We start from the raw sequence: 15,397 nt of genomic DNA, 5'->3' as shown, positions 1-15,397 counted from the left end.
TGGGTGTGACTTGTGGACAGGATTTAGTAAAGAATAAGATGTGGGTTGCAGAATGTTGGATGAGTTGGGGCTTGTGTAGGGAGGAGCCAGGCAGCAGGTGAGGGTTTATTTTTATAGAAGTCAGGCCTGGATGTGACTAGCATACAGAGAATAATTTAAATTTTTTTTCATTATCAGGATGTGGGCGTCGCTGACAAGGCAAGCATTTATTGCCCATCCTTACATGCCCCAAGAATGGGTCATCTTGAATCGCTGCAGTCCATTGTAGTGGGTTGATACAACTAATAAGCTTTCTAGGCCATTTGAGAGGGCAGTTAAGAGTCAACCCAGTTGTTGTGGAACTAAAGTCACGTATGGGCCAGACTGGGTAAGGGTGGCAGGCTCCCTTCCCCAAAGGACATTAATGAATCAGTTGGGTTTTTAACAACAGTCTGACAGGTTCATGATCACTTTTACTGATGCCAGCTTCTTATTTCCAGGTTTGACAGTCAGGTGAGGTGGGGCCACAAGCAGCTGATGTAATGGAGCTGGAAACAGGCTGTTTTGGTAATAAACCTCATCAGCTCATGGTCAAACAGCTTTGCCATTGTTTCTTTTGCTGGAAAGAAAGCCAGAAATATACAGAGCCAGGGCAATCCCAGTATTTGCAGTGCTAATAAAGGCCTTGTGTTAAAACTATATGGCTTATTGTTTAACAAAGGCCTTTCCCTATAGTTCCTGGCACAGAGTCTCGCTTAACAGGAGTACAATTTGGGGAATCAAATACTGAGCTCATTGTGCCTGATTTACAGTGCTCCTGATTTTCCAGTCACTGATTATAGCCCTGAAACTACAACATGCATTAGTAAGATGCAAATGCTTCAAACCCTTTTACATTGTTTAAAATAAGTGGTCCATATATACAGTAAAATATTGGAGAGCGGAATTTCAGGTGAACAGATTTATCATCCATACTCTGGTATCACACGGTGTCATTTGAGGACCTAGATTTCTATATTTACATAAGTCTTATGGACGCTACTGAGTTTTGCACTGGAAATGGTTACTTGTTGTCCTTCTTCATGTTTCCATGGTATTGTATAGCATTGAGTACACAGTGCATGTTACTCTGAACCAATTGTTTTTGTATACATAAAGTTAGCCAGCTAATGGACTCCAGATTTGACTTGGCGTGGTTCACTCTGGGTTTCTGTTAATATTTGGAGGAAAACTTTACATTGATAGATTCAATTGAATAATTCCTGACTCAATTTATTTTCAGAAAGCTACGATCTGTATGTTTCAGCTAATACAGAACTTACATCATCTCACAAATCAGTTCCTGCATTAATCCAAATCAGGGCTGTTATCCTCAGCTCTCAGTGGGAACTCGGGTTTTTTCTCTACTACCTAAATCACTTATTTCCTTCTGACCTTTCATTATGGCCAACTCTCACACATAAAGATCAGCCATGGTCTATATTCTGGATGAGAGAACTGCATTTGGATCTCTCCCAACAGCATTAGTAGAAATTTTGCAACATTTTGTAGGATAAGTTTCCTTTGCCAAATTTAACTGGCTGTAGCTCAAGATCCTAAATTGTATACATTTAACACCATTAAGACATTATACAATGGGTATCAATTCAGCCGGTTTGTGGTTCTCTTAAGACAATGGCAGTTTTGTGCGTAAATTTTGGGAGTGCTTCCCCACCAGTTCTGATGTTCCTCGGTGACTGGTTCATATTGCAAAGTCACATTAGTTCTAATCATCCTCACAGTGACACCACAGAATACTACTTTTTATAAAAGGCCAACTGCTTTAACCATCCATCATTAGATGTGACTGGACCATATCAAACTTTTGCTTTCCTCTTGCTAATTCAGGATCATCCTGGAAAGCAAAGATAACCCCAACTCCTTTTCTTCAATACCAACCGTCTCCTTAAAGTCCTCTCCTCTGCCCGCCACCGCACTGACCCCCGCCCACCTTTACCCCTACCAACAAATGCAAGGAACTCATGGACCTCTTTGTCATAAAGATTGAGGCCATACAGTTGCTGCTGTAATATCCCTCCTTCCACTTGCCCACCAAGCCAAACTTCTCCCAAGATTCCCTTTCCCTAGCCCTTTTTCTAATTTCTCTCTTATCTACCCATCCCCTCCTCCCACCCCCAAATACCCTCTCAGACCTAGCTCATTCTCTCATGACCCCATTCAAGAGAATGGAGCTGATTGGTGATAATTTCACAGTGTTCAGCTCCATTCGCAATTCCTCAGATCAAGCAGCCTGTGCTTGTATGCTGCAAGATCTGGACAACATCCAGGTTTGGGCCGATAAGTACATTCGCACCACACAAGTTCTAGGCAATGATCTCTCCAACAAGAGGCAGCCAGATAGGAACCTCAGCCACTAGCCTAAACATCTACCACCAGCATACTGTGGCTGCGGTGTGTATATCTACAGGATTTTAAAAAAATGTATTTGTTCATGGGATGTGGGCATCACTGGCAAGGCTGACATTTTTGCCCATCCCTAATTGCCCTTGAGAAGGTGGTAGTGAGCCACATTCTTGAACCTCTGCAGTCCTTCTGATCAAGGTAATCCCACAGTGCTGACTTTGACGTAGCGGTTTGGTACAACTGAGTGGCTTACAAAGCCATTTCAGAGGGCAGTTAAGAGTCAACCACATTGCTGATGGTCTGGAGTCACATGTAGACCCGACGGGTAAGGAAGGTAGGTTTCCTTCCCTAAAGGATATTAGTGAACCAGTTGGGTTTTTACAACATTCTGGTAGCTTCATTACTGATATTAGCCTTTTTTTTAAATTCCAGATTTATTTAATTAACTGAATTTAAATTCCCACAGTGGTCACATCTCGAGATTATTACTCCAGGCCTCTGGAATACTAGTCCAGTGACATAACCACTATGCTACCCTACCTGCCAATGCGTTGCAACAACTCACCAAGGCTTCTTTCGCAGCATCTCCTAAACCCGTGACCTCCACAACCCAGAAGGACAATGGCAGCAAATACATGGGAACACCATCACCTCCTAGTTCCCTTCCAAGTCACACAACATCCTGACATGCACTTTTATCACTGTTCCTTCATCGTCGCTAGGTCCAAATCCCAGTAGTTCCTCTCTGACACCATTCACCACATGGATTGCAGCAGTTCAAAAAAAAAACTCTCCACCATCTTGTCAAGGGCAACTAGAGATGGGCAATAAATAATGGCTTTGCTAGCGATGTCCATATCACAAGAATTTTTTTTAAAAAGTCACAGCAGGTTTGGCTATAGATGTCTGGGCATTTTTATGGGAATGAAATGATTACTATGATCTTTCCGTTATCTTTGTTCTCATCAGTAGCATGGATTCAGGTCACCGTACTCCAGTAATATTTTTCAGCCCTTTTCAACTTTCTATTCTCATTCTTCCATCCAATCCATGGCAACAAGAAATTAGGAATGCGTGCAATAAAGGTACAGCAGTTATCATGGGCGACTTTAATCTACATATAGATTGGGCTAACCAAGCTGGTAGCAATGCTGTGGAGGAGGATTTCCAGGAGTGTATTAGGGATGGCTTTCTAGACCAATATGTCGAGGAATCAACTAGAGAGCTGGCCATCCTAGACTGGGTGATGTGTAATGAGAAGGGACTAATTAGCAATCTTGTTGTGCGAGGCTCCTTGGGGGAAGAGTGACCATAATATGGTAGAATTGTTTATTAAGATGGAGAGTGACAGTGTTAATTCAGAGACTAGGGTCCTGAACTTAAGGAAAGGTAACTTCAATGGTATGAGACGTGAATTGACTAGGATAGACTGGCAAATGATACTTAAAGGGTTGACAGTGGATAGGCAATGGCAAACATTTATAGATTATATGGATGAACTTCAGAAGTAAAAATAAAATGGGGAAGGTGGCTCAACTGTGGCTAACAAGGGAAATTAGGGATAGTATTTAATTCAAGGAAGAGGGATATAAATTGGCCAGAAAAAGCAGCAAACCTGAGGACTGGGAGAAATTTAGAATTCAGCAGAGGAGGACAAAGAGTCTAATTAGGAGGGGGAAAATAAAGTATGCAAGGAAGCTTGCAGGGAACATAAAAACTGACTGCAAAAGCTTCTATAGATATGTGAAGAGAAAAAGATTAGTGAAGCCGACATAGGTCCTTTGCAGTCAGAATCAGGTGAATTTATAATGGGGAACAAAGAAATGGCAGACCAATTGAACAAATACTTTGGATCTGTCTTCACTAAGGAAGACACAAATAACCTTCCGGAAATACTAGGGGTTCAAGGGTCTAGCGAAAGGGAGGAACTGAAGGAAATCCTTATTAGTCAGGAAATTGTGTTAGGGAAATTGATGGGATTGAAGGCCGATAAATCCCCAGGGCCTGATGGGCTGCATCCCAGAGTATTTAAGGAAGTGGCCCTAGAAATAGTGGATGCATTGGTAATCATTTTCCAACATTCTATCGACTCTGGATCAGTTCCTATGGACTGTAGGGTAGCTAATGTAACACCACTTTTTTTTAAAGTCGGGAGAGAGAAAGCAGGGAATTATAGACTGGTTAACCTGACATCGGTGGTGGGGAAAATGTTGGAATCAATTATTGAAGATGAAATAGTAGCGCATTTGGAAAGCAGTGACAGGATCGTTCCAAGTCAGCATGGATTTATGAAAGGGAAATCATGCTTGACAAATCTTCTAGAATTTTTTGAGGATGTAACTAGTAGAGTGGACAAGGGAAAACCAGTGGATGTGGTGTATTTGGACTTTCAAAAGGCTTTTGATAAGATCCTACACAAGAGATGTGCAAAATTAAAGCACATGGTATTGAGGGTAATGTATTGACGTGGATCGAGAACTGGTTGGCAGACAGGAAGCAGAGAGATCGGAGTAAACGGGTCCTTTTCAGAATGGCAGCCAGTGACCAGTGGGGTGCCACAGGGTTCAGTGCTGGGACCCCAGCTATTTACAATATACATCAATGATTTAGATGAAGGAATTGAATGTAATATCTCCAAGTTTGCAGATGACACTAAGCTGGGTGGCAGTGTGAGCTGTGAGGAGGATGCTAAGAGGCTGCAGCATGACTTGGACAGGTTAGGTGAGTGGGCAAATGCATGGCAGATGCAGTATAATGTGGATAAATGTGAGGTTATCCACTTTGCTGGCAAAAACAGGAAGACAGAACATTATCTGAATGGTGACAGATTAGAAAAAGGGGTGGTGCAACGGGACCTGGGTGTTTTGGTACATCAGTTATTGAAGTTTGGCATGCAGGATCAGCAGACGGTGAAGAAGGCAAAAGGCATGTTGGCCTTCATAGGTAGAGGATTTGAGTATAGGAGCAGGGAGGTCTTACTGCAGTTGTACAGAGCCTTGGTGAGGCCACACCTGGAATATTGTGTTCAGTTTTGGTCTCCTAATCTGAGGAAGGACGTTCTTGCTTATTGAGGGAGTACAGCGAAGGTTCACCAGATTGATTCCCGGGATGGCAGGACTGACATATGAGGAGAGATTGGATCAACTGGAGTTTAGAAGAATGAGAGGGGATCTCATAGAAATATATAAAATTCTGACGGGATTGGACAGGTTAGAGGCAGGAAGGATGTTCCCATTGTTGGGGAGTTCCAGAACCAGAGGTCACAGTCTAAGGATAAGGGGTAAGCCATTTAGGACCGAGATGAGGAAAAACTTCTTCACTCAGAGAGTGGTTAGCCTGTGGAATTCTCTACCGCATAAAGTTGTTGAGGCCAGTTCGTTAGATATATTCAAAAGGGAGTTAGATATGGCCCTTACGGCCAAAGGGATCAAGGGGTATGGAGAGAAAGCAAGAAAGGAGTACTGAGGTTGAATGATCAGCCAAGATCTTATTGAATGGCGGTGCAGGCTCGAGGGGCCGAATGGCTTGCTTCTGCACCTATTTTCTAATGTTTCTATGTAATCACTCATGGGTCTTTTCTCCAGGAAAAGGGTACACCCTGAGAAACACAGTAGCAATATGCCCATAGCTTCGGCAATAATGTGAAGAAAAAAAGAACATGTATAGTGATTTTTCACATCCTCTGGACATCCCAAGACCAACAAATTACTTTTGAAGTTGTTATGTAAAGAAACACAGCAGCTAGTTTGCACACAAGATCCCACAAACAACAAGTGAGAAGGATGACCAGTCCATTTGCTTTTTGATGATGTTGGTTCGGGAGCAATGTTAGCCAGAACACCAGGAGAATGCCCTGCTTTTCTTTTAAGTAATGCCCGTGAACCAAGAGAAGAAGCAGACTAGGCCTTGGTTTAATCTCGCATCTGAAAGATGATACCTTGGACAATGCAGCAGTCCTCAGTACTGCATTGAAGTATCAGCCTAAATTATGTCCTCAAGTCCTGAAGTGGATCATAAACCCACAACTTTCTGGATCAGAGGCAAGAACGCGGACAGCTGAACAAAACTGAAACTTAAGGACTGATTTTACAAATGCACACTGCAGGCAGGGGGAGCCTTGATGAAGTATAATCCTTTTTATCGTTTTCCTGCACCATACAATTTCACTTCACTGGATCTCTACTTATTATATTAAATTCCCATCCTCAGCGCCTCTGTCTCGATTCTCTTATTTGTATAGTTGCTTCCACATTTTTAAGTTCCTTTTCTTCTTTGCTCATTGTTTGATTGTACTTATGTACACTTTGATGTCCAAGTATTAGGGGTTTGTTCCATAATTGATGTGTTAAGTTCAAGTTATTTTTTCTAATTGCTCCACCTTCTAGACTTCATGTCATATTTCAGTTAATTCCAGTTTGTCTCAGGAGCAGCGTCACTATCAGACTGCCAACATTTGGTGAGTTCCTGCTTTCACTTCCCTCTAGATCACCTCTTGCTCCATCCAGTTCTGTCTCTCACTGGGATCTGAGAGCAAGCTCTCACTTCTCAGCCCCTTTAATAAGCTGTCTAGATCCCACTTGTGTGATCACCATTTCTAAAATCTGAGACACAGGTGTATCGCAACATGTCCAACTGAGAAGATGAAACTCTAATTCCCAGAGGCCCAATGCCTGACACTTTCCTATTTTACTTGTATTCTCTTGCACAAAGCACTAGAGTTCCTTTCTCTCTTAGATGGGAAAGTGTGGTTAGATAGGCATCACTGATGTTTATGCTGTGCTCAGGGTGAGGAAATTCGGAAATAGGAAGGGGTTTATCAGGGTAGAGCACTTGGCGTAGCTTTGAAGCAGATTTTGCTGCAGTCATCGCTTCATGCAATTGTGACACATGGGGAGCTGTGGTAGGAGGTCATTTTATGAATCTTCCCTGCCAGTGGGGAACTTTGCCTGCCAGATGCACATATTGGAAATTCAGGTGTGTGCTACCTACGATTTCCAGTCATTCATCAGAAACATTATGTGCAGCACCTGCTCAGTTTCCGATAGGCACTGCCAGCAATGCTCCCCGCTGGCAGATTAGAGCAATAAAACCGGCTCTAGGTTATTCATCATTATTGCACAGAAAGGCTTCAGATGTCGATAGTTATGAGAAAAGAGTTATATTATAGCATTTGTAGGAATATTTTTCCTGAATCTCTCCAAGCAGATTGTTATTAGGGTAGATTTTCAAAGTTTATGCCGCTGGTAGGTAACCTTACCCACTTGCCATGCATTTTTTCAAGTTGTTATTCACTTTACGCACACGAGCATACACGCACACGCACATATGAACGCGCCGAGAGTAGAAATTCCATTTTGTGCCAGTTGGACAAACTGACCACGAAACTGGTTGCAGGCCTAGCTGCGTTATAAATGATTGAATTCAGACTGTGGCTACTCTGCTCAAGGCACTGTAATAAGCTCACATGATGCAAATGTTTTGTACGTGCTTCAGCACATTTTTATATTTATGGTTATCATGAGAGACACCATTCAGTAAATCAGTACCTTATTTTAGCCCACTTTATTCAAAAGGCAGTACTTTGATCAATAGATATTTAGCCTTAAGTGGGAATACAAACAAAGTCGTTGCCCAATTTAAAGTCCAGCATTTAGTGCTTTTTTATTCATTGTTATTAGATTTCATTTTTATAATAGGTGAACATTGGCAAAGTCAAGCAATGATTAGTCATTTGAATTTGATATGTAAAGTCGAGCACCAGTGCAGACTGCCATGAGATCAGATTGTTTGTGTCCTTAGGTAACAGCAGACACTGTTACTGTGTTCATTCTCCATCACTATGGGAACGTTTTTCAAAAACCACAGATATGTTGGCAACTGTAGTCAGTCACTAATCTGTCACATTAATTGTGATCCTTAACAAATACCTAAATGCACAGCCATGTAATATAATTGAAAAGTAAAAGTTGTCAGAACTTTTCTTTAGAATCATGTAAAGATTGTGTCAGAAGCTAGGATCTTTAGCATGGTTTCTATGTTAATGATGGAATTACAGTGTGTATTTTATCAGGTGTGGTGTGTCAGTGTTACAAAGGCAGGTATTCTTAAATAGGAGGAAAAATAATTTTTAAGATATATTGTATGTTATTAGTGTGACCTCGAGTGATTACACAGATTGCCAATATCTGGCCAGGAGGAAACTAATCAATCAACAAATGATTATCTGTTATGAAAATATATTCCAATGAGAAGGAAAGATTGTAAGAGAAGGGATAACTATCCGAGGCTAACTAAGCAAATAAGGGATGGTGTCAAATTGAAAAAAAGGGCATACAAAGTGGCAAAGACTAGTGGGAGGCCAGAGGATTGGAAAATTTTTAAAAGTCAACAAAGGACAACTAAAAAATAATAGAAAGAGAAGATAGATTATGAAAGCAAACTAGCAAGAAATATAAAAACAGATAGTAAGAGTTTCTACAGGTACATAAAAAAGAAAAGAGTGGCTAAAGTAAACGTTGATCCCTTAGAGGATGAGACTGGGGAATTAATAATGGGGAACAGGAAAATGGCAGAGACTTTGAACAAATATTTTGTACGGTCTTCACGGTAGAAGACACTAAAAATATCCCAATAGTGGATAATCAAGGGGCAATAGGGAAGATGGAATGTAATACAATCACTATCACTAAAGAAGGAGTACTCAGTAAAATAATGGGACTAAAGGCAGACAAGTCCCCTGGACCTGATGGCTTGCATCCTAGGGTCTTAAAAGAAGTGGCTGCAGAGATAGTGGATGCATTTGTTGTAATCTACCAAAATTCCCTGGATTCTGGAGAGGTCCCAGTGGATTGAAAAACCACAAATGTAACACCCCTATTAAAAAAAAGGAGGCAGACAGAAAGCAGGAAACTATAGACCAAGTAGCCCAACATCTGTCTTTGGGAAAATGCTGAAGTCCATTATTAAGGAAGCAGTAGCAGGACATTTGGAAAAGCATGATTCAATCAAGCAGAGTGAACATCGTTTTATGAAAGGGAAATCATGTTTGACAAATTTGCTGGAGTTCTTTGAGGATGTAATGAGCAGGATGGATAAAGGGGAACCAGTGGATGTGGTGTATTTGGATTTCCAGAAGGCATTCGATAAGGTGCCACATAAAAGGTTACTGCACAAGATAAAAGTTCACAGGATTGGGGGTAATATATTAGAATAGATAGAAGATTGGCGAACTAACAGAAAAGAGATTTAGGATAAATGGGTCATTTTCCGGTTGGCAAACAGTAACTACTGGGGTACTGCAGGAATCAGTGCTGGGGCCTCAACTATGTACAATCTATATTAGTGACTTGGATGAAGGGATCGAGTGTAATGTAGCCAAGTTTGCTGATGATACGAAGATGGGTGGGAGAGCAAATTGTGAGGGGGACACAAGAAATCTGCAAAAGGATATAGACAGGCTAAGTGAGTGGGCAAAAATTTGGCAGATGGAGTATAATGTGGGAAAATGTGAGGTTATCCACTTGGGGAGAAAAAATAGAAAAGCAAATTCTAATTTAAATGGAGAAAAATTGCGAAGAGTTGCAGTACAGAGAAACCTAGGGGTCCTTGTGCATGAAACACAAAAAGTTAGTATGCAGGTACAGCAAGTAATCAGGAAGGCCAATGGAATCTTGGCCTTTATTGCAAGAGGGATGGAGTATAAAAGCAGAGAAATCCTGCTACAACTGTACAGGGTATTGGTGAGGCCACACCTAGAGTACTGCGTGCAGTTTTGGTCTCCGTATTTAAGGACGGATATACTTGCACTGGCAGCTGTTCAGAGAAAGCTCATTAGGTTGATTCCGGAGATGAGGGGGTTGACTTTTGAAGATAGGTTGACTCGGTTCTCATTGGAGTTTAGAGGAATGAGAGGTGATCTTATCAAAACATATAAGATAATGAGGGGGCTCTTCAAGGTGGATGCAGAGAGGATATTTCCACTCATAGGGGAATTTAAAACTAGAGGACATTGTCTCAGAATAAGGGGCTGCCCATTTGAAACTGAGATGAAGAGAAATTTCTTCTCTCAGAAGGTTGTAAATCTGTGGAATTCTCTGCCCCAGAGGGCTGTGGAGGCTGGGTCATTAAATATATTTAAGGTGAGATAGACAGATTTTGGAATGATAAGGGAATAAAGGGTTATGGGGAACGAGCAGGGAAGTAGAGCTGAGTCCATGATCAGATCAGCCATGATATTAAATGGCGGAGCAGGCTCAAGGGGCCAAATTACCTACTCCTGTTCCTATTTCTTACGTTCTCATGTTCTTATGACACCACCATTTTGGTAACCAGGAATGATCCATTATAAGATGTAAAGATGAGTAACAAAAATTCTGTTACAATACTGGGCTTTGCAGTCATACAGCTCTACTATGAACTGGTATTAGACCAGTTTGTATCTTCAAATAGAACCAGCCACTTCATATGATTGTCTCACTCCTCCCCGCTGCCCATCCCCCTCCCCCCGCCCTCCCCCATCCCCAGCCCCCCCTCCACCATCACCACTAGAAAAAGTTTCAACAAAGGTACAGGCTTAATTGCAGCTATCATCGGACAATCTAATACAACGCATTAATCATCATCCTTAAAATGGTGCAACAAAATTGCAGGAATGTTAGAAAATTCTTTTGTGTTATACATCCTGACAAGACGAGAAATTTATGAGCAAAAGATCAACTGAAAAGATACATTGCACAATGGTTCAGAATTTAAAAAAGAATATGTTTGGGCTTCTCTGAAAGCCAGGCATAAGCAGAGTGAAGTCAACTTACAAAAGCACTGCGGATGCTGGAATCTGAAATAAAAACAGAAAATGCTGGAAATCTCAACGGGTCAGGCAGCATCTGTGGAGAGAAAAACAGAGTTAATGTTTCAGGTTGATGACCCTTTGTCAGAACTGAAATCAGTTTAGCTTGTTACTTGGTTGACTGCTAATCAATGTAGCCCAAAAAGATGATGTCACAATGGCAGAACTTCTAGTTATGCTAGTATATAGTTATTTATAATTGTAGGTAAGAAACACCTAAAATGTATTAATGTCGTCCCCGTTCCATAATGGGTGTTCTTTTCATTTACTTATATTTTTCCTGTTTTTGTCTTCTTATTCCTTCACTTTAGTCTCTCACCTCCATGTATACTTCTCCTACTAGGAGGGTGAGTAAAAAGGCTGCAGACCCCATTGATGCCTGTCACTTGAATGCCACTCCATTGCTTAGCCAAGAGGAAGCACTCTTACCGTGGGGTGAGATGGAAAGAATGTCATATTTTCCCCGAAGTGTGAATCTTCACCCCCTCCCCCAGACTGAGGTACAGTGTCTAAACCATTAATCTACTGGATTACTTTGTTTCAGTAAATAATTTTGTCACCCAACGCATATAGCAGGGGTGCGTAGAGTAATCGCACAAATTCCTGTGTGTATTATCAGGGCATTTCTGATTGGTTGTTGCCATGAGATGCCTTGATGATGTCATAATCTTGTTACTAAGGATACCATCTTGGTGTCACTAACTGAATGATTGAACATAATGGCAGCAAGTATTGGGTAAGAATGAACAGGGTGATTCGCTCATCAGATGTTCAAAGTGAGGAGTGGCACTTACAGGGAATGTTTAACCAACAAATCACTTCTATAACCTAAGCAGTGCCGGCCGCAATTTCCTGACCAGTGCTCCCTGAGAATGCTGCTCTGCGCCTTGGTTGGAGAGTTAACCCTTAAGGTAGATTGGGATCATCCAGTCAGAGTTGAGAAGAAGGCATTTCCCCTGATAGATCAGCAAGGTTATCCAGAGATTAGCTGAGCCACACAGATCAAAAAGCTTCAATCCGCTGCCAATAGCAGATAGCAAGACTTTCTACGGGTATATAAAAAGGAAAAGAGTGCCGAAAGTAAATATTGGTCCCTTAGAGGACAAGACTGGGGAATTAGTAATGGGGAACATGGAGATGGCAGAAACTCTGAACAAATATTTTGTATCAGTCTTTATACATAAGAACATAAGAAATACGAACAGGAGTAGGCCATACGGCCCCTCGAGCCTGCTCCGCCATTTAATAAGATCATGGCTGATCTGATCACGGACTTGGCTCCACTTCCCCACCCGCTCCCCATAACCCCTTATCCTCTTATCGTTTAAGAAACTGTCGATTTCTGTCTTAAATTTATTCAATGTCCCAGCTTCCATAGCTCTCTGAGGCAGAGAACTCCACAGATTAACAACACTCTGAGAGAAGAAGTTTCTCCTCATCTCAGTTTTAAATGGCGGCCCCTTATTCTAAGATTATGCCCTCTAGTTCTAGTCTCCCCTATCAGTGGAAACATCCTCTCTGCATCCACCTTGTCAAGCCCCCTCATAATCTTATATGTTTCGATAAAATCACCTCTCATTCTTCTGAATTCCAATGAGTAAAGACCCAACCTACTCAAACTCTCCTCATAAGTCAACCCCCTCATTCCGGCATCAACCTAGTGAACCTTCTCTGAACTGCCTCCAAAGCAAGTACATCCTTTCGTAAATATGGAAACCAAAACTGAACGCAGTATTCCAGGTGTGGCCTCACCAATACCTTGTATAGCTGTAGCAAGACTTCCCTGCTTTTATACTCCATCCCCTTTGCAATAAAGGCCAAGATTCCATTGGCCTTCCTGATCACTTGCTGTACCTGCATACTATCCTTTTGTGTTTCATGCACAAGTACCCCCAGGTCCCGCAGTACTGCGACACTTTGCAATCTTTCTCCATTTAAATAATAACTTGCTCTTGGATTTTTTTTACTGCCAAAGTGCATGACCTCAAACTTTCCAACATTATACTCCATCTGCCAAATATTTAAAAATGGAGGCAGACAAAAAGCAGGAAACTTTCGACCAGTTACCTAACATCTGTCATTGGGAAAATGTTGGGAGTCCATTATTAAAGTAGCAGGACATTTGGAAAAGCATAATTCAGTCAGGCAGAGTCAGCATGGATTTATGAAGAGGAAGTCATGTTTGACATATTTGCTGGAATTCTTTGAGGATGTAACGAACAGAGTGGATAAAGGGGAACCAGTGGATGTGGTGCATTTGGACTTCCAGAAGGCATTTGACAAGGTGCCATATAAAAGGTTATTGCACAAGATAAAAGTTCACGAGGTTGGGGGTAATATATTAGCATGGATAGAGGATTGGCTAACTAACAGAAAACAGAGATTCGGAATAAATGCCAACACGAGAATGAACCAATCAGTAACTAGTGGGGTGCCGCAGGGATCAGTGCTGGGGCCCCAACTATTTACAATCTATATTAACGACTTGGAAGAAGGGACTGAGTGTAACGTAGCCAAATTTGCTGATGATACAAAGACGGGAGGAAAAGCAATGTGTGAGGAGGACACAAAAAAACTGCAAAAGGACATATTCAGGCTAAGTGAGTGGGCAAAAATTTAGCAGATGGAGTATAATATTGGAAAGTGTGAGGTTATGCACTTTGGCAGAAAAAAAATCGAAGAGCAAGTTATTACAAGTGCAGCGTCCCAAATCCGGAACCCTTGGTACTGAGGCCATTCCAGATTTTGCCTTTTTCTGGACTTTGGAACGTCTTTCTGATGTCACGAATCCGGAAACACCCAAGCCCAGGTTTGGGTATTTCCGAATTTCGGAACGTCAGAAATCGGGGGGGGAGGGGGGGGCGCGAGGGAGGGGTGGCTCTCCAAAGAGCTGTTCGGGCTGCCGGCCCCATCCAGTAGTTTGTCGGGTGGGGCCCAGCCACCGCAGATTTGTTAGGGCGGGCCACGTCGCTGGGGTGATGTTTGGGCGGGCCCCGCCGAGCTAGAGCTGTTAGAGCAGGGCCCGCCGCCAAGGAGGTATTCGGGCGGGGCCCACCGAGGTGGAGCTGTTCAGGCAGGCCCTGTCGCCAAGGAGGTGTTTGGGCGGGCCTCACCACGAAGGAGGTGTGTGGGAGGGGCCCACCGAGGTGGAGCTATTAGGGCGGGCACCGCCGCCAAGGAAGTGCTTGGGTCGGCGGGCCCCATCGCAGATGAGGTGTAGGGGCAGGCCGGTGAGGAGGCCCCGAGGTAAAGGCAACGGCGGCGGGCGGGGTACGGTGAGTGGCGGAGATGTAAGGTCAACAGCGGCAAGGTGAGGTCTGAGGTCGGGCAGCGGCGAGGCCCTGAGGTAAGGGCAGTGGGGCGAGGCGAGTGGAGGCGACAGAGTCAGTGCATCCGGATTCCAGAACATTTTACGGATTCTGGACGACCCTGCCACCAATTGGTCTGGGTTCCGGAACATTCCGGATTCCGGAACTCCGGATTTTGGACGCTCAACCTGTATTTAAATGGAGAAAAATTGCAAAGTGCTGCAGTACAGCGGGACCTGGAGTTCCTAGTGTATGAAACACAAAAGGATAGTATGCAGGTACAGCAAGTGATCAGAAAGGCCAATGGAATCTTGGCCTTTATTGCAAAGGGATTGGAGTATAAAAGCAGGGAAGTCTTGCTACAGTTATGCAGGATATTGGTGAGGCCACACCTGGAATACTGCGTGCAGCTTTGGTTTCCATATTTAGAAAGGATATACTTGCTTTGGAGGCAGTTCAGAGAAGGTTCACAAGGTTGATTCCGGAGATGAGGTGATTGATTTATGAGGAAAGTTTGAGTAGGTTGGGCCTCTACTCATTAGAATTTAGAAGAATGAGAGGTGATCTTATCGAAATGAATAAGATTATGAGGGGGCTCGACAAGGTGATGCAGAGAGGATGTTTCCACTGATAGGGGAGACGAGAACTAGGGGGCATAATCTTAGAATAAGGGGCCGCCCATTTAAACCAGAGATGAGGAGGAATTTCTTTTCTCAGAGGGTTGTAAATCTGTGGAATTCGCTGCCTCAGAGAGCTGTGGAAGCTGGGACATTGAATAAATTTAAGACAGAGATAGACAGTTTCTTAACCGATAAGGAAATAAGGGGTTATGGGGAGCGGGCAGGGAAGTGGACCTCAGTCC

General features: G+C 42.8%; 1 protein-coding gene across 2 annotated transcripts in view; it reads left to right on the top strand.

The window, feature by feature from the left end:
* dnmt3ab (DNA (cytosine-5-)-methyltransferase 3 alpha b) overlaps positions 1–15,397 on the top strand; it is a 725,841-nt gene that overhangs the window by 492,744 nt on the left and 217,700 nt on the right. For both annotated transcript variants that reach the window (XM_070885120.1, XM_070885118.1), the window contains exon 7: positions 11,539–11,727. In XM_070885120.1, the coding sequence (XP_070741221.1) occupies positions 11,539–11,727 (189 nt within the window). The remainder of the gene's footprint in view (positions 1–11,538; positions 11,728–15,397) is intronic.

This window comes from Pristiophorus japonicus, chromosome 7, assembly GCF_044704955.1.
Source record: "Pristiophorus japonicus isolate sPriJap1 chromosome 7, sPriJap1.hap1, whole genome shotgun sequence".
NCBI lineage: Eukaryota > Metazoa > Chordata > Chondrichthyes > Pristiophoridae > Pristiophorus > Pristiophorus japonicus.
The sequence above is the reverse complement of the archived record's forward strand: the minus strand, read 5'-3'. Positions and strand labels throughout refer to the sequence as shown.